This window comes from Opisthorchis viverrini, assembly GCF_000715545.1.
Source record: "Opisthorchis viverrini unplaced genomic scaffold opera_v5_83, whole genome shotgun sequence".
Taxonomy (NCBI): domain Eukaryota; kingdom Metazoa; phylum Platyhelminthes; class Trematoda; order Opisthorchiida; family Opisthorchiidae; genus Opisthorchis; species Opisthorchis viverrini.
This window is the reverse complement of record NW_008751739.1, coordinates 36,898-56,990: the sequence shown is the minus strand read 5'-3', so window position 1 is coordinate 56,990 and position 20,093 is coordinate 36,898. Positions and strand designations below refer to the sequence as shown.

Below are 20,093 nucleotides of genomic sequence, written 5' to 3'. Positions count from 1 at the left end.
GGGGGTTTGGTTGAGGTGCCCCACCTTGAGCCTTCGACTCAAAAGTCTGACCCACAAGGCAGTGGGATGACGTAGGGTTTTGTTCGGGGACCGTGACCCTAGCCTCTGACTCAAAAGTCTGACCCACGGGGCAGTGGGAGAATGTAGGGTTTTCTTTGGGGATCCTGCCCAGAGCCGATGACTCAATAGTCTGACCTGCTCGGCTGCAGGGTTTGGCCTAACCCGACCACATCAAGGTGGTAGCTTTAGGTCGGGATGAAGCACGACTGACGTCAATAGTCTGGTTACAACCGTGGCCAAGTTGAAATATAGACAAGCGTTGACTGAAGACTTCACCCCTATCCTGTGGAGGTGCATACCACGGTGACGGATTCCGCTTGATTCAGGGGATCTGTCGGTCAATAACGGTATCCCACACTTTTGTCCACATCAAGCGGGGGCCACGAAAGGTGATAGATACATTCCGTTTTTGAGCTTCTTAACTGAAAATATGATTGAAAAACCTCCAGTCAGTCTCGGTGGATATTCCTTTGGATTGCTTACTCGCCGACTGTGTGCATAGGGATGAGATTCTCTTCACTTCCAGTCAATGTTTTAGGATGAAATTTGAGTATCCTAAACTCGCTTTAAACCTTCGAAAACTGAATTTTTGCTACGAGACGCGATGGGGAATACCCTACTCGCTACTTTGTAGACTATTTACTCACGAGTGTCGACAAGCTAACGTAGTTGGGATGTACTGCATGCTCCTGTGCTTATGCCGTGTGTTACGTCACTCACAAGATGAGGGAATATACTTTAGGTATGCATCACTCCCGTCTTGTCTGATCGTGGATCCTGGATTTAGAAGGATATGAGGCTATCTACCAACAAAAAGGACTTCAGTGCATGTATGCGATCAGTCCGTCATTACGAGTCAAAGGTGTGCAAAAACTCGTTTTTTAGCATGGCTGTCTTCTTCAGATAGTTGCCAACAGGCTAACGGATCGGATGAACAAGGCAAACATGCACAAGGGTAGCAAGCCACCTGTACACTCACTGAAGATCCCACTGAAAATAGCACTGTACCCTGGTACGGCAGTGAAGCATCAGTGCCAACACTGATGTTGCTGTCTTTGCTGCTGCTGCTGATGATGATGATGACTGTACCCTGATTGGTCATGCTGCTCGAGTGTCCAGTCATAGCCACGCCTGATGTCTGAGAAACCTATGGCTACGTGCCTATGACAGTTTCGAGTTGCTGGCTTCTGGATTGTATGACGTAGTAGGATCACCAAATATCTGTTAGGGAAGCAGGTGACAACACTCGTTGACGGTTGGGGACACTTCTTGATAGGGAAAGGTGCTGCAAACTGGTGGACCAACCCAAAACGGCCCCTTTCTCCACTTTCGGTTTCTATAAACCCAGTCCCCAGCACACTTACCTTTTGTTCCTCATTTTACATTTCGACTTTTGCACTTTTCCCATGATCAGCTCAAGGTCAGCTGGTGAGAGCTACTCAAATGAAAGGGACACTACTGAAAATTATTGTGATAATGAGAAGGATAACTGAACGTGAGACCACTCGGCCTGTGACGCTGTCATGTCCTGTGGGATGTTGATCAGATGACCATTGAGCTGTTCGCCTAACTTAGCAAGTAGCTTGCGAACGCTTTGCCGCTAAACGAGGAGACATTATCAGTACCCATTTGCGAGCTATTGCTAAATGACAAATAGGGCAGCCTGTGTGCAGCCATTTAATTGGACTTGCTGCTATGTTAATTTAAGTCCGCTAATACTTTTTAGTCGGGTTCTGTCGGGACCTCAGAGAGGACACGTCAACGTACCTGCTTCAAGTCGCATTGTAGCATTCGAACATCCGATCACATGTATGCACGTGACCTTCTTATATTCGCCTTAGTTTGCCACTGTGTGTGAAGCATGTGCTTGCAAACGTGACCGACAGACGACGTCGTATCCTCAGACAGTCGACCATATATCTATGACCCTGTCGTCTAACCCATGCTATCATTAGCTTGGTAGATTCATACTGAAATCATTGTGCCGCTTCTTTACATTGTCCCGTATTCATTTCGTTTTACAGCAGCTGCTTTTTTACTCTACGGATATAACATTCATGGTCAGTAGCTTATACTTCATGGAATCTAGATGACATGGGAGCAGATGTGGTCCTAAACCCCTTGAGCTCACATGTAACCAAAGGCAAAACAACATTTTCGCGACCCCCCCCCCCCCACACGTACAACTGATGTGATAACTGCAAATCCCGGCATGCAAATCAGCAGCCCGGTAGACATATATCTTTCCTGAAAGGCCTATTCAAAGAATGAAAAAAGTATGCCTACACTTTGCTGAAACTTTCATCCTGATCTTGCCCAGATATCCATACAACTCTGAACATAAATAACAAATCCACTGATGACAGCAGATGCACGTCTTGAATCCTGGATTGTACTTTTCAAGGAAAGAAACTATACCCTACCTACGAAGCACGCCCCTCGAAACAATACACACTACCTTCATAAGGGAAACTCTTCGACAGCCCACAACTGGTTTTGCGCTTCTTGAATAGAAGCAGTCCCAAGTTTCTGTCAATCCTATGTTCTACTGGAACCACAATTGGGCAATTTTTAGCAAATACTCTCATTTACATATCAATTTGGTTTTCACAGGAGACTTACCTGAACCTCTTGTTTTATTATGTTCTGTTGCTGAATGTGCTACACAGAGACAGCCTCATATTTCAGTACGTACACTATCTGGAACATCACAATGTATTTTTTTACAAAGATGGTTACTCACTTTGCTGAGAATTTCACAAAACGAGAGATTTAGCTATCTGTCGTGAAAACCAATTTGATATACAAATGAGTGTATTTGTCAATATATATAGTGCCATCTTTCGCATAGCACCCGGTTTTCCCAAGGCTGGTATTGAATGAACACAGAAGTCTCTGTGAAGCAAAACCCTCGAAACGACATCGCCGCATGGGAGTCAAGAAAACCGATTTCTCTATCAGTGCATCTTTATCATGCCGTGTCGTTTTCCTTCCGAATAGTCTGAAGGCACTCGCGATAATTCATCAATCCATCAGAGACAAGAGAAAATTTGCTCGTAGTTTCGAAACTGTGACATAGAAGTATAACTGCGAGGACACAACTTACTAAATCTTTTGTTTCCTTGAAAAATTGGTGGACGGAGATCGGCTACCCACAACCTTCAGGGCTATAGGCTTGGTTCGACAGCGTGGATAACCAGAGTTCCTATTATCCCGGCTCCTTTAGTATTATTGCAAAGACCATCAAACACCACCTACACAATAATTAATGGATTAGTCAGAGTCGAGCGATACACAAATGTGTTAAAATAAACCCAATTGTTACGATTGACCGAAACCTCAAAGGGGCAGATTCAGTAGCGGTAGACATATCAACGATAAGATCGATAACGTACATGTTTTTGTCATTACATAAAGTCACGATAGCGCGCACTGAATCATGCGATCTGTGACGGCCCTGATTATATTTCGGAGAAGGGTGATAGACATTGAGGGAGCCTAGTGAGAGTTGCACTGGAGAATCACCAGGTAGACGCCTATAGACAACTACAGTCACCAGACATCCGAATTTAGTCGATTGTCCATGAGTTATAGCTGTCCCTTCGGTTGTAGAGATTTTCGACTCCGTCCAGTATTCCCGATATTTCACGGTGTTTGACTTGCGTTCCGAATACTGGCAACTATCTATCAAAGAGGAGGGCCGGAAGAAAACGGCGTTCACGTTTGGGAACACTCAATACTAATCTATATGGATGCCGTTCGGTTTGTCTGGAGTACCATTCACATTCCGACGCTTGATGCTTCGTTTAACGAATGGACTCCAGAACGGAGACGACATTGTTGTGTACAACTATTCGGAACTGGAGCACGCAGTACACTTGAAGGCCGTATTGAAGTGTATCCGGTAGACTGGCCCGCGGATAAATGAAGCCAAGACACTACTCGACGCTTGTTCGGTGACACTGCTGAGGTATGAAGTGGGTCACGGAGAAGTTGGCCCACTCCCAGAAAAACTGGCAAACATCGAGAACTGTGCTGTTCCCAATTCACAGCGGTCCCTACGGCAGTTTCTTGGACAAGCAGCATACCACAGCCCGTTTGTCAAGAATTTCAACGCTATTGTTGCTCCATTGTACGACTTGCTCGGGCAAAATCGGAAGTACGAAAAGACCAGGGAAGCACTTGAGGCTTTCGAGCGTGTCAAAGCACGGATGCCGGATCAGCAACTGACCCTCAAATTACCCAGGGTGGGAGAGATGTTCACTGTTGCAACGGACGCTAGTATTCGTTTACGATTGCGTGACAGTCAATAAATATCTAAGAAAGTTCAAGAAGATTGATATCCGTTTTTTTAAAACAAGGCACAAGTGAGAGTTTTACTTTCCTATCCAATAGTCTGTAACTGTTTAGTTGGTGTTTTCAGATAAACAACTCTGCGGCGGAAGGCTTCCCCCCTTTATCGGACTTCAAAGTGAGAGCGTCTGAGACCGACGGACATACGAAGAACAGATTACTGTCAGAGCGGAAAGTTTACTTAGGAAAAAGATAGAAACCAAACTGATTGTGAACAAAACAAATGCATGAGCTTTTTAAATGCGCTGTAGTTCGTTACTACACAAACAGGCGGATGGGTTGCTATCTCACAACGATCTGGAAAGGAACGCATCTTTTCCGGTTCAGTCATTGGATTGCCCATCAAATACAGCAATCAGGAAAAAACATTGGATGTAAAAGAATAGTAACGGAATTGATAACTAACGGTAAATGTCAAATATCTTTAAAACATGAAACTGTTAAGTGAAGGTCGGTCCTTTCAAGTGCGTCACGAAGCCGGTCCATATCCCGGTGATTCCCACAATCGGAAAACTGAATCGGAAGAAGAATAACCCAATTAAAACGTACGAGTAGTACATGGAGTGTGGAAGTGCCGAAATTTTAAAAGAAAACGTGGTGAAATGAGTAGATGGGTCACTGTAAAAGACGGAAGCACAAATGTTTTTCGCCGATGTAGTCAGTGATGGTAACGATTCAAGCTCAGCGGCCGAATTGAGACAACATATTACAAACTAAGAGGCAAAGCGATGCACCATTCAACTGGTCACTAAAGGAAACACCCAATGAGGACGGTGTAATAGCGGGAAGCGTTGTCAGCGGTTTTGTTAGGATAAATTATTGACGACCCATAGCATTCAGTTATCTTGATAATTTACTCTAAAGGACGGCAAACAGACGAAACACCACCCCAAAGTTCTTTCAGACAAATAACCGATTACTGACACGCAATCAAGCAACCAACTCTGCCTTCTTTAGCTTCCAACGCAATGCTTGACAAACGGAAGAGTCAGTAACAACTAGATAGACAAAGGTGATAAAAACTAATTAATGGCGCTCGGCATAACAGATATGCACAACACTTCCCGGCTGCGCTTGACGTTTTTCACTTAGGGAGGGAATGCACAGCTTTCAACTTACCCATTTGAAAATAGACCTGAGCGAGTCAGCGTTTTCTGCTCGGCAGCATACGGTTGACATGAGCACCAAAAGGTGACAGAGTATGCCGAGTCTGTAAGCATGTCGTTCCTCATTTCCGAAAGTGATTGGCCGATTGACAAGTTGGCTTCCAGCAGATACAAGTGCACTTTCAAGGTTTTCATCTGGGAATGGCCAGCCAATAAGGGTGAATAGGCTTCGGTTAAATCCTAGACCAACTCGCCTCGAGTTGTGTGATTCAGGACCCAATCCAAGTGCTAGGGACTGTTGAATTAGGTGAGAAACGGTCCGCGTATCGAAAGAGGAGTCCCATAGCCAAGCAAACGACTTCCACCAAGCAGCAAAGCTCCGAAGGCAGTCCATCAAACGGATCCAGTAGGGAATACTTTGGGCAGCCGGCTGTTCTCTCAAATAGAAAAGAAGCTGGTTGATAATCCGTGTGTTGATCAAGTTGAAGTCTACGGTCAATATGCTCGCCATTTCGATTGCGAGGGGGCGGTTAACTTCTACAGTTAGTAGCTGATTGACACATGTCTCAAGGCGATCGACGGAAATTGAAGTATAGGTGCCACCTTGTTGGGAGGTCTTGGTATCAGACGCTTCAATAAGCAGACGTTGATGGGCTGACACAGGCCATTTGGCCAACAAAGCCAGACGACTCAAAACAGCACGCAGTTCGCTGAAAGATAGACGCGGCCAAACGACCAACCCTAACTGAGACCGGAGGATACAACGTGCTGCACACCAACGTGGAACTACATAGGCGTTCATGTCTCCAGTGAAGACAAAGGAGTGTAGGCTGGGGAGAAATTCTTGACGCGTGTGAGGAACACGAAGTAAAATTTCCGCAATCAAGTAGTCCTCTTCCATTGGTTGCTCCGACGAAGGGGACGAACAACTGACAGGTTTTGTTTGGTAACCCACGAAAGTAGCACTAAACGTAATGTCACAGGGAGCGATGCTCTGTGATCCAATACTTGTGTCCAACAGGAGACTTTGGTTAGATACACTATCGTTGGGACCAAGAGCCACACCGGTAGTTAACATCTGCGCAGGCAACCGGAGGCGATCAACCAACAATCTACAGCTGAACTCCAGTAGGTCGATGCGCGCAATTTCGGCGAGTCGCGGTATGGCTCGAAGAAGGCGATGGCGGAGTGATAAGTCCGAAACCGGTAGGCGCGAACTGACCGAAGCGTCTGTCTTGTAATCTTCAGTGAGGACTGACACAACTTTCATCAGAAGGGTGGTAATTAGTTTGGCGGGTCTGTTAGGGAAGAAAGGATGATGAATGTGACTAAGTGTTAAACAGAGGAAATAAAGTCGCATAAAATACTAAATGGAATTGCTGTGGTTAGCTAATGATACGTGTCTGCAAGTGTTGAATGAATAAATAAGCTGCACAGTGCCTACTCTCCCTGGATTTTATGTTTCATAAGTCAGCTGTAGTCGTAAAATCAAGCGAACGGTGGTCATCAGGACAAACAGTGCCACCGCTTTGTATAAATGACTAAAGTTCTTGTTGATAAAAGTGTTACAGGTAAGGGATGTATGGGAATAAATCCATAAAAGTAGTACCGGAGAAGACCTCGAAAAGTGAAAGGAAGATCGATTAATGTTGAGTTCAGCATTTTAAGCTATACCACCATGTAGTGGTTCCGGCTGCTACAGTGCGAATGCCAGTCATCTCATTGTTTACACGAGTCAACTATCATCACATGAACGAATGAAAAAGTTTATGAGTCTTTAAAATTAAGTGCAGTTAAAAAGACACATGATGGGAAAACAGATCGCTGCCCGTAGCCCTTCAGAAACACTCAAGGGATAAGAGCCGTAGTTCCAATGACATTGTTCCACACAACGACAGGAAAATGTCTGAAATATATGGACGCAGCACCACATTAGTCATATTAACATCGCACCCGGTTTTGTAAAACTGCCAGTTTACTTTTGACGTCTGCGCGTGGGACAGGCCGAAAGTGCATCGTAGAGAGCAAAATCACATACCTGGATTGCTTAGGCTGATGCTCTAGATTACTTCAACAAAATACGCTGGTGTAGAACTATAGGGCACTGAAAGTACCATGCTGTGCAATGCGTAGCGTTCTTAGCAACGCGGTTCCACTCTCCAGCATAAACGGGATGCGCTGAGTGTTAGCGACTTCAGTTTTGTCAGATCACTGTCGTAACAGACTCAACTTCAACAGTCGATATGCAAATTAACTCCTCAGCATCAGCTGTAATAACCGCGTAATTGCCGTACAGTGGTTCCAGCTACCAGTTTCGTTCGCTGATGATCTGAGAAGGTGGGGTAGGCACTGCGCAATGAAGGTGGTAGCTGATATAAGTGATGCATACCAATTTGGTTTTGATGGGATGCTCACCCGGAACCCAGATGAATCTCACGACTATGATGTTCTTCCTCATTTGCTTGACGTCAAGCAAAGAATTATTGGTAGCTCAGCTAAGTAGCAAAATACAGACTGAACTTTATGACAGAAGACTATATACGTGCAGTCTATCAGAATCATCACCGGTTGCCTCATAGCATCAGTTAGGTATTTAGGCTACAAGAGTTTACAAGAAAAACGCGAGCTGTTGGGAATTCACATAAAGGACCGGAATTTCGTGAGGACAACAAAACTTTTCAGTGATAAACATGTTGACAGGTTTCAAGTGACACTTAGAGGTGTTGGGATGCTGTTACNCCATCGCAAATCCGAGACTACGCTGAAAGTGCGGTACTATGTGGTACATTGCATAGAGTCAAAGATGCGCGTTGCATCACTATTCGATGTTTGACCATGCATAGTATACAGGTGTCCGATGGGCCGTACAGATAACCATTATTAGCAAACTTCGTATTCTATTCACTTATGCATGAACAAGAGTATGAGTCACGGAGGAAGAGTGACCTACTGAACTTTGTTAACAAGCAAAGTTCAGTGGGTCACTATACTCATTCGACATCTGTGGGAAGAACAAACTGACGTCCGTTTTTGCGTACTGCTGAAATAACAAGGGAATTCCATCAACAAGCCACAATGCTTTTTATGCTAAACTGATAGATGGAACTACAACCACCAAATACTCAACAACTGGTCCCATATTTTCCAGTGAAGCAACCAGTTGACTGTAAGTTGCTTTAGTCGACGAAACCCCACGTTCTGGAGAGTGAACAGTGAAATATTCACTATGGCCATTATACTATATTGCCTGACTTCACGGAAATTGAAAACAATCCATATTGCACTCAATATGAAATGTCATCTGCACACCATCTCTGATGTGTTCCAGCCTTCCCTTAGTGAGAAGATGCACCGGACTGCTTCACAATGCAGAAGAGCCTACTGTTTCGAATTATCACACAAAGAACTTTGTGTTTCTCAGTGAGGGATTGTAGCCACCACAATCGGACTAAACAGTGAGCATCGTGGTGCGATGGGTTCTGTGCTTCTATGACACATGGGGCTTTATTGTGGGGAGGTTCGCTTGCACATACGAGAATGGTCAATTGATAGAGCCTCTAGAACGCAGTTCCCTGGCTTTCCGGGTAGCGGGTTGGAACGTGTAAGACAACCTGCACACTCGAAAATTGTACTACTATGGTAGAATTTCGACACCCGACGCCTCATGGTCCGTCAGAACAGGAACAAGTCGCGACATGTGTTCTAACCGCTAACTTGGAAGGCCAGAGACTCTGTTAATCTAACCCACATCTATTGACGAAACTGATGACTATCAGGCAGACAGCTTCCAGCATAGTTGTGGTTCACGGAGGTGCACAAACTGTGATATCATAGTGGGGTTCAGTCTCTTTTTAGCGGACCCAGAACAACGGCGCGTTAGCAACTGCTTCAAGAAGTAACCTGCTTAAGGCTAATCACGTTATATGAGTACACAAACTTTCTGTGAATCAGGAACTAACTTCAAACAAGTGTCGTCGTAAAGCAGTCTCAGGCGTTGAATCGGAACAAGGATGGTGAATACCATGTCATGTGATTGTGATGGAAACGAGAGACACAATCGATCACGTCAAATCGCTCTTTTACCCATGTTTGCTATGGTAATCCGCTCAAAACAAATACCTTTGCTAGAGTGCTAGACAGCGACAGACATGGGATCGTTGAAAGAAAATCTAGGGGAAGAATACAAGCCTTACTCCTGAAGTTGTTGGGTGACTTCATTCCAGTGTGCCAGATGGTTCTGATGAAGGCAAGCTTCCATAGCCAACTGTCTATATCGAGCATTCGCACGTTCCAACGCATCGCGAGACCACTGGATGCGTTCGTCCGCTGCCATATGTATAGCAGATTCCTCTAGTTCTTGTGATAGGTTACTTCGGTTAATCCACTGCTGCTGGGACAGTTCATTTTTGTATTCCAGGCGTGCTTCCTCATCAGCCTTGTTGAGCCACTGCTCTGCAAACTCACAAGCGATTTCAAGTACACGGAGGCCTTGAGGACCGTAAATCACACGACGCGACAAACCTGGATGAGGCGATACAACAAAGCCCGTACGGGAAGCGGATTACAGTGAAGATAGAGGAAACCACATATGGATGGGTTTGTATTGTATGGGGTTTGGTATTAGATATCGGAACACCTGTTACCGTAAAATGTTATATTACTATACTGTATACTATACTGTTATATTACTATACTGTATTTATATTATGCACACTGCGCTGGAAGTGTATGAAAACACCCGTCCACTCTATGCTAGTGTCAATATGAGCAAGGCTAAATAGTAGCTAAATAGCAAGCAGAATAGAGCAACTTATAAACCATCAGTACGTTCGATTGAACGCTGGCCAGTTATTAGCGCGAGGATAAACAAGTAGTCGGATCTCACGGCATGTAATTTGGGTGAATCAAAGGCACATGGGGCTTACATGAAGGCACAAACATCGGGCGGTGTGCCACGATTAGGCTCTTTTGTAAAGATAACAGAATTGTATGTTGAAAAAATCAGGTAGTTTGGATAAGTTGGACCCGAGTTCAGATGCATTATTTTTCCGAGACTATTCCCTTCCTCATGATTGTTTAGGAAACCTCTAATATATAATTTTTTTTAAAATGCTTCCAGAGAGAAACATTTCCTTCCTTTCTCTTCCTGGTTAGTGGATATTTGTTCACCACTGACTTAGAGGCGATGCATGACATGGTCTCAAACCAGTAGTGATGGCATTTTTCTATTGGGGCATATACGGACTGAGGATTGGGAATTAAGATCAAAAGTCCTGTACCTCCCTTCTCTCGGTCAAAGACTTCCCTTGCTTGAACCCAATTGCGTTACCACGTGCTGTGTGTGAACGGTTTTCCGTAATTCACGTCGATTCGCCATTCTTACCAGGCTTTCTTTGGACTTGCACCGACTCGCGCAACAATTAGACGAAAATCCCCGTAACTTTAGGTTTTTGTCCTTTTTACTTATGCATTTTGTACATGTAGTACCGTGGTTTGTTGATAAATCTCAAGACCTCGTAATTCCTGGTTTGTGATTTCGCGCGTCACTCAGTTGGGCTTCCCAGAATACGTCACGTATTCTACGAACCTCTCCTACTCATATTTCATCTGCTGCAGAAATCTCATTGTTGGATTTTCGGGTTCGTCTTATTCATTGCATCCCAACAGCAAGAAGATAAGGGTCGTGAGATATCTACATTTCAAATGCTTCCGTAAATCACAAGCGTTAAACACTATTTGTGAGAAAAACATCACGATATCGCCACATTCACCAGATCTTATGGAAAAATTGGGCAAGGTGACCCCAGAGTGGGTGATCTGTGTAAACCCATAATGTTTGTGTGCAAAGTTTTGTGCTCCAATTAACACTGATTCCCAGTTTCTGGTTGCCCGTCAGGTATTAGGATTGTGGAGGCCTGAGGAGGCGGAACTATATTCCGTATTTCACAGATGTTTCACACAATCAACGAGCCTTGGTCACGTGCCACAGATACCGAAATGTTTCGAATGATACACAAACGACATGGAAAGCATACAGTTACCAGCGCTATGACGCGTTAGCAGTTGTGTCAACGTGAAATAGGGACAACCAGAGACTTCTTAGCGGAAGACAAAAGCCTTATCCAACCCGATAAATAGCCCTCACCTGAATGGTTTACAAAATGCATGAGAGGCGACCGGTCCTCACCACATCTCCCCTATCTTCCCTTATAAACCACGAACTCGCCGAGTAACAGACACCTGTCAGCGCTAAATTATGGCGGCAGCAGGGGCTGTCTTATAGGGCTGGTTTATCGGAAGAAGAGCGTCAAATATTAAACTTTTTTGCTGGTACGCGGCTATGGTTGTTGTAAAGGGCACTGAAGCCTGTGGTGTGAATGAGAAGAAACTCGAGTTAGTTAGCCCCATCACTATGCAAAGAGTGACTCATCCATGGACCTGTATAACGGAGGGATGGTCAGATAACGATCAGTTTGACCAAAAAACGGCGTAAAGTATGCTGTGGAGAAAGACACCTGATTGGTCCAGCGGTTTAGTGGCGTTTTTGTGAGAATAGTTAAGATAAGTCTCTCAAGACCCAACCCAAGAGAATTCCGTGGAAAAGTTTCAGAAAATTCCCGCTCAATAATATCGGGGTCCCAAATATGGCTGAACTGACCTCCAAGAAACGCTAAGACCTTTTGTTGATCGGTGACTGTTCTCAAAAGGTTGCGAAGTGTGGAAAAGAATGGAGCCATAAGTGCCTGACAGGGCAGACTTCGATCCCAGCTGGCAGCGGCGGGTATTTTTAGTAAAGTGGAACGCGTCGAACCGGCCAACGGCAATAAATCGGCTTTTTCGTACTGCGAGACAAGACTGTTGGCAGCCATCAAGCGGAGATCGTCGGATGAGTTCCACTGAAGTGTAAAAAGATTGAAGCAATTGGAAAACTAAATTAGTACGGATAGGCGTGTCACTGACGGACAGTTAGCAGGAAAGCGGAGACCAAACCCACTGTTCTCACGGAAGAACTAAAATTCAATGAGAATTAAAACTAGTTGGTCCTGGGAGAAGGATACACTACGCACTTCGCCTTGACGTGAACTCATCAAACGGACGGGGCGAAATTTGATCCTTTCATTTTCAAATAGAAGTTTCACATTCTTGATCCTAACATGTAGTTTCCGACCTCCGTCGTGAGGGTGGCACGCATGAATTCCGGTGGTTTGGGTTGACACTAAGAAATTCGGTACGAATATGACTGCTAGTAAGTAGTCAGGTGGTGTTACAATTTTTCACACGTCACTGGAGTAAACGGTTACAGGACATCCTCATATGCCCTAATTCTAGGGTACCCGGTATGTTTAAACTATCCACAAAGAAATGCACACGCAGTTCGCTGCTGTGTAAGCTGGATGTACGTGTTAAAACCAAGTCAAGTTAGGCTGCCTCCTAGGGCGGTATGCATTTTGACAGTATCACACAGCATATAACGTTGTATCCAAGGTCCGTAAAATAGCAATGCAAAGTTGTCACGTGGGTCAACCAAACCCGATTGTCCCACTCGACTGTATCGGGAAGTCAGTTGGAATCAAACTCTTGCGAAATTTGCAGCGAAGGGAAATCCCATATTAATCTGAATCGGAGTGATCGACTGGCACATACGTGGGAACGATCTGATTATGCTTCAAAGCCCCATTACTAAAAAGTAAACAGTTTTAGACCAAGGAAAATTTCAGTGAAGTAGTCAACTAAAACAACCTACGAGTTGTGTGTTTGGTTTCCTTACGAAATGCGGCCCACATTCATATACGCACGCCCATGTGTACAGCCTAAGTGCATTTTTGATGGATAAAGTAGTTGCCGGGCTTCAGTGAGCCAGTCGAGTAGGATGTCGAACTAGTCAGTAGTTCCAACTCTCGAACATCCAACACACCTTCATACGTATACCGGACCGTAAGTATTTTCTGAGCGAACAATAAACTGTCACTAAATCGTTCAACGGATGAGTGGAACTGATGCAGTCAGGTACAAGATAGAGTTATTCATTGTGTTTCGGGAGCGAAAGACATTGCGAATCGTAAGCTGGGGAAAAACTACCGGTACACCGCTATTTCTTGTGAAGTATTCAAGTTTATGGATCCAAGCGGGCACCCGTCGCTATTAAGGATGAATTTCGACTTATCAGTTCTGCTTTGCCATGGTCCACGTAGCCTACGGTCCAAAAGTGAATATCGTTTCGCGAATGGTTCATTTGCTCGGAGGCGGGTATTGGTCACCATTTCCAAAACTTCACATAGTGAGGTAACTAGAAATGGTGAACAGCAGTCTGAGACACTTAGGTTGGGGTTGAATATCGTTAATTCAGGGAAACAGTTCAAAACAAGTGTGGCCATTCAAGAGTAGTGCAGCTTTGAGTTGCTTCAAATTCCGGCAAGTCAGGCTCCCTTGAAGAAGAGGAGCTACCAAAAAGAAGCTTACCTGCATCAATTTATCCACTCGAAGCCAGAAATCCACCGTATTTGCGTTCACTTCGGAACCTAGATGTGAAGTAAGCTTTCAAGAACCACATTAACATACGATCAAGGGATAAAACGATGATGCATCCGGAATAAAAAGTGCGTCCCATAGCAGCCAACAATCATCAGTACTAACGAGAAAAACTAAGGCGACAGTAGCATCAAAAGGTTTCAGTTAATTGGACTTCGACCCGGATGGTTACATGGGCTATCAGATAGAAGCATTCTTGATCTTCAAATGGCGAACGGATACGTCACTTCAGAAGGACGGACTGGATGTAACGGGTACCATAGCCTGATACCGCATAAGATCATTACTTTAAGTTGTCGTAAAATAAGCAGCTTTTGTAATATGAGTGTACCGTCGGTTGAATAAATCAAAGTCGTCTCGCACTGTTTGCTTGATTGGCTAAATGTAAATCAATACCTCCGGATACGGGAGTGTTAATTTGTTACCAGACTGCAGGTTGTCGGTGGGACCATCCACACTTCGAGATGATCAGCGCGTCGAACATGTGACTAGTAGAGAAACAAATGTTAATCGTTTCCTGGTGGTGGATAAATCTGCCTCTACAAAGCTACAAATAGCTAAGTTGAATTCGTAGCTGACGACGGGATGTCTGTGGTTCGAAAGGACGCCCCAGTTGAACAATGGAGGTTTGGACTTTGATGTCCATAACCATTGTGGCGTGATGTAGTTGATTTTCTAATCAGCTGTTGTGAAATACGTCTATCGGTTAGTGAAAGAGATTAAAAATAAATGCCCCATCCAGTTCCTCCTTAAGGTGACGTGCCAGGTTGTCAATAAGAAGCAAGCGTGATAATGAAAAAAATAACATTGAAAGTGAGGTTGGTGGCGCATTGTGACCTTACAAAGGAAAAGATCTGGCTGTGGACTGGACGACTTGTACGCCACATAAACAGAGCGGTGCTTACTTATTACATCCAGTGGGGGTGGATGTGTTGCAACCAAGTGATAAGGCATTCGCACGTGACACATTGGGTGCCGGTCAGCCAGATTTGAGAATGTGAATTGCTGGTTCGAGGGGAAAAATAGTACAAGTTAATAGTCTTCAGGCAAGTCCTAACAAGCAAACTTTCAAACACCCAAGCAAACTGCAGGAAAATGTCGGGTATATTGTTAAAATCGGATACCAAAAACGACGGAAGTCTGACAAATCGTCTAAAACTTAGGCAGACAACTTGCCTGGCTACCCGAACTGTTTGTAGTTCGCTCACGTTCAGATTCATCGGCACCACAGGTTCGCACATACGACTCCAGGAGATGCAATAGTTTCACCTTCTGAAAGCGGTGAAAAAGAAGGTTAGTAAAACGATCGGACATAGATCTCGCCGCTACTGGACAGGCAACAGTATATCAGGCGTGACTACCCAAACAAAAATAGGATGGTGAGGTCGCACGAATTGGTCGCGACCAAGCAGCACCGAGGCTGATGCCAAACAAGATTGTCGTGAGTTAGAAAGATAAAATAGTTTCAGCGTTGTTCCCCAGTTGAAATGGTGATAATTGATGAAAGCAAACAAGTATTCTTAGCTTTTTGGTTCTATGATGAAAAACGGGATAATCTACACTTGGAACAAGTCAACGCGAACCTAAAGCTGCTCAATTAAAGACAAATAATCTTATGCAATTTGACGGCACTACCTGTGGCTCCAAAGAACAAGGATCGCACTCGGAAATCCAAGACGTAAGGAAACGAAGACGCTCGTAATCGTACGACGAAGTTTCTGTGAAGAATCGAAGAAGGGTTGTTTTCAATTCGTCCAAACATGTGTCTTTGCACAAGAATAGCAAATGCTTCACAACGAGTCGGGCACGCGACAGTAACATCGATTCACGGGAACTAGAATCAAAAGTGGGAAAAACATTCCAGGATGAATACTGCTTTTTTAAGTAACTACCTAATAAGTTGCTTAATAGTAAGGGTGAAAATGACTCACAGTACAGTGGCACCAGAATTACTCATAAGTCGCGTAACACATTTAAGAGTAGTAAATATGAAAGCAGCCATTTAATCATTGACCGGAGAGTCTTAGTGTTACTAACCGATAGGCTTTTGTGTCAATTTCGCTGTCCGTATTTCCCGAAAAAAGAGTATCGGTGGACGACTGTTGACAAAACAGCTCAGCCTTTGGCACAAACAGAGACTTTAGATGGTTCAGCAAGCCTCGTCTTAAGCACAGATCATAGTCGTGGGCAAACTGAGCCAGCAGACTAAGTGGCGGTAACGGCCGCAGTTTTAATGAGCGCATGGAAGTAACTGAGAGGAAATCCGCTCGACGACCCGCGGGAAGAAGGACCGACATCTGCTTACGGCTAGTCGTTTTGTCTGGTGAAGGAACCGGTACCATGCGACAGAGTTTGTCGAAAACGATCTGGAAGGGTGAGGCTTCTGCACGATGTCCAGCATGCGAGAGGTCAAGCTGAAGTAGAATCAGGCATCAAGGGCTGAAGCTTAAGTAACTATCGACAGAAAAAAAACAAAAGAAACCCCAAAAAGCGAAATTCAGGATGAAAACGAGTGGTTGGCACCAAGATTCGTCCAAATCACCTGTACAGTGGCTTGCGGGATGACAATCTTAGTCAAAAAAGAACTTGCGGAAGAACGTAGACCAAAAATTGTGAAGATTTACGCCCTTCTGTGATTAACTACTACAGGTTATATTTTTTTAAACTCAGATGGGTTGTGATTACCAGCTACCCGGAATTCGCTATGTGAAGGTTCGTTTTCTGCACTAGATTATTTCAACTCCAAGTGTGGCTTGAATAATAAAAACTCCTGACTTCTAAGAACGAAGCCTAGCTTACATATTTGTAACCGTGATAGCTGAGCCAGCTTCTTGGGGAGTACTAATCAGGAACGGGACCTGGTATTGGAATGGATGATGAAGCATCATGAAAATTTGTGTACCTCCCAGCGCCACAGGATCTTTATTCGAGCTTTCGCGCAAGCTGCAAGGCAGTAGGGAGAGCGTATATGATAGTGAAGCATCACTGTTCAACACTGATGTTATGCTGTCGATGATGATGATGAGGGAGAGTGTACAGCGAACCGGGGGTGAGATGGCTCAGTGGTCAAAGCGCAAATTCACTGACAGGAAGGTCCGTGCCTCAAACACGACCTCTGCATCGCGCCCTTGGGATCCGTTGCGTGCCATTTCTTGTGGGGTTTTCAACCGCCTGTAAGCAGGATCGCATGGGCCCCAGCCAGTAGGGTACGAAGATCAAACAGTCACAAACCCTTAGTCAACAGTTGTTTAAAGCAATAAACAACACTTTCTTAGGTAGTCAGTGGTTGGGCGTACGTAATACAGGTCCCAAAGATCTCAACCTGGTAAGTTCAACTCGTGGCTCTAAAGATTCGGATTCGCTAATAAGTACTCGATCGGACATCCACGAACTACCCGGACATCAAGCCATGTATTTCATAATGTGTAAATCACCCGAAACGAATTCATTGTGATCATCATGAGCGACATCGTTGCAACGGTGAGTTTCAATTGGAACGGTCTACTTCATCGTTACGGCTGATTTTTTCTGATCCATGACTCTTTTCAGAAAACTAAATTGGCGGATTTATACGAACACACAACCCATGACATTCCAAGGGTTTCCCCACCTGCATTATCACATACGTCACATCGCATAAGAAGGATACCAGGGATACCAGAGGGATACCTCCAGAACATTGCAGTTAAGTGTAAGTTAAGTGTAACTCAGTGTAGGTTGTGTAGTTGTTATCATCTTCACTTTGTCCCCATTCAGGCTGAAGAGTACGCACAAGGTATTGGTCACGTTCCAACCAATTAGGTTACCAAACCGAACCACAGTAAGCACTATTCGCAATAATCGGAATTTGTCAAGCACTTTCCCATGCACATCGCCTACTCTACTGTGACGCCAGTAACAGTAGTAAGAAAGAATAAAAACGAAGTGAATCATTCTTTCATGTAAGGATACTGTTTTTAGTTTCTGGACAAGCATGAGGCCAACTCATTCATATAGGACAACATATAGAGAGAGTCAACATCGATAGTAGTTCCGGGAAGCAAACAGAAACAAACAAGCAGAAACTGACATTCTGGCTTACCCCGTAGGTTTTCAGAGCTGCATGCCAGTGCCACGACTTAGCCATTGAGCTACTGAGTTCGAGTAGGGCGGATGCACGTCGAGGTGATACGATTGCGAACGCATATACAATACTAGCGATGGCCTTTAGGCAATGGAAGAATGACGGAATACAAATAAATGGCCCTCAGAATAAGAAATGGACTGGATCACACTTTCAGTTAGTGATAAACAGGCAGCATTACAAATGAACAATAGAAAAATACACGTATAAAGAGGTTAGCGAGAATCGCTTAAATTGAAGTCCAATCCATATTCACAGGTAACTTGCCATCAGTTTCTTCGGAAGATGTCGTGATGAGCTCACTAAGTTGCGTACGAGCTGAACAGCACTTTCGATCGGAGATGCCAGGGTTAGACACAGAGTGAAACCGCAGTCGAAGTACGACCCGTTCGCTGGCGACAAAGCCGTCTCTAAAGCTGACAGTGTCCAATGCATTCGTAATTGGTGCCACTTTCGAAGAACACTCGCCTTGTCGCTATAAATCGCGTCATTGATATTCTCGCCAAGTGTCTGAAATGGTAAGATTTCAATAGAATAGAGTGTCTAGTTGTAATAAATTACTCATAAGGTTGCTGAAAACTCTTCGACAGCTCACGACCGGTTTCGCTCTACTTGCCAAAATCAACAACACCCATGAACACAAACTCGGATAAAACACGCAATGTTTAGTCCATCTATTGACATGGTGCTCGTAGCTTCATCCGATCAAATCAGCAAGTGTTATATGTACCTAAACGGTGACCATCCAGAAACCGTCCCAGTAGTGATCCATTTGCACAGGTAGCGACACTGTGAAACACTCCTGTAGCTATCATTCCACAGTTTACACTACGATAGAAAAGCTCATTGTCGTTCTTCGCATCCTTTAGCTGCAGAGCCGAAATAAGCACAAAGGTAGTGAGACATTAGTATTCATGGAGTCTCGGCTCAGAAAACATAGACTACGTGTTTCATCGTTGAAATAGACAATAGAAGCACTGGGCAATGAAGGGCATGTACCGGAATATTAGTAGCTCGGCAAGCTAAGTGAATGGAATAGATCGAACAGATCAACGACCACCTGATCAATCAATATTGGACAACCGGTTGCAAACTTATTTCTCATCACCAAGGTCCGAGAACCGGTACAATATTGCGTAATTAATTACATGTCCCTCGATAGCATCGTCAATGATAAAAAGAGAGCCGCGTCAAAAAAAATCGCAAGAATTCAGCGGTGTGGTTTTCGGATAGCGAGGAGGGATTGCGGCAGATTTGCTGCGGAACATCTGCTGACGTACAGCTAATGAAAGAGATGTTTGCATTCAAGCATCAATACCCACAAGAAACTCTACTTTTGTGTTAAGACTAATTCACTGGTTATGAAGCGTATCAGATGGGTTTTAGCACGAAAATCAACGTGAAGACAAATGGTAGCCTAAAATATCTGACTCGCTAATCGCTCAATCAATTCAAATGAAAACTATGGATGGAGTATGTTTATCTATCAAAGCAACGAAGCAGGACCCTACCAACTGATCAGAGCCGTCATCATCATTGTCAGCTGTAATAACCGCGTACTCGTCGTACACTGGTTGTAGCTGCCGCAGTTTTGTTCACCGATTATTTGGGAGTGAGGGGGAGGTAGCTGCGCATTGCAAGCGGGAGCTGATAAATTGGTGCATAAATCCAGCACTGTCAGTGAACTGTCAAGTGGGGTGGGGGGAGGGGTGAAAAAGGAGCTATGCATTGAAGGCAATAGTTTGGATGCACGAGCGCCATTGAGGGCACGACTGGGTCATATCTAACAATGAGCCATGGCAGTCCTTCGAAGAGAAACCAACTGTCAAGCGTGCGCGCACCACGGCGTGATCGGAATCAAGTGGTGTACCCAAGAAAGAACGGCAGTCTTGGATTGTGGCTCTCCACCGGTGGCTGATGGC

At 44.5% G+C, this 20,093-nt stretch overlaps 2 protein-coding genes across 2 annotated transcripts in view; one reads left to right on the top strand and one right to left on the bottom strand.

Moving 5' to 3' along the window:
- Positions 1 to 4,582: 4,582 nt before the first annotated feature.
- T265_13602 (hypothetical protein) overlaps positions 4,583 to 20,093 on the bottom strand; it is a gene marked incomplete at both ends in the record, with an annotated part of 49,606 nt that continues 34,095 nt past the window's right edge. The window contains 9 exons of the mRNA XM_009169658.1: positions 4,583 to 4,926; positions 5,533 to 6,817; positions 9,713 to 10,040; positions 12,178 to 12,415; positions 13,980 to 14,038; positions 14,954 to 15,053; positions 15,684 to 15,882; positions 16,086 to 16,462; positions 18,130 to 18,252. Of these exons, the coding sequence (XP_009167922.1) occupies positions 4,828 to 4,926; positions 5,533 to 6,817; positions 9,713 to 10,040; positions 12,178 to 12,415; positions 13,980 to 14,038; positions 14,954 to 15,053; positions 15,684 to 15,882; positions 16,086 to 16,462; positions 18,130 to 18,252 (2,808 nt within the window). The remainder of the gene's footprint in view (positions 4,927 to 5,532; positions 6,818 to 9,712; positions 10,041 to 12,177; positions 12,416 to 13,979; positions 14,039 to 14,953; positions 15,054 to 15,683; positions 15,883 to 16,085; positions 16,463 to 18,129; positions 18,253 to 20,093) is intronic.
- The window catches only part of T265_04786 (hypothetical protein), a gene marked incomplete at both ends in the record, with an annotated part of 11,704 nt that continues 8,545 nt past the window's right edge, over positions 16,935 to 20,093 (top strand). Inside the window, one exon of the mRNA XM_009169624.1 lies at positions 16,935 to 17,221. Within this exon, the coding sequence (XP_009167888.1) occupies positions 16,935 to 17,221 (287 nt within the window). The remainder of the gene's footprint in view (positions 17,222 to 20,093) is intronic.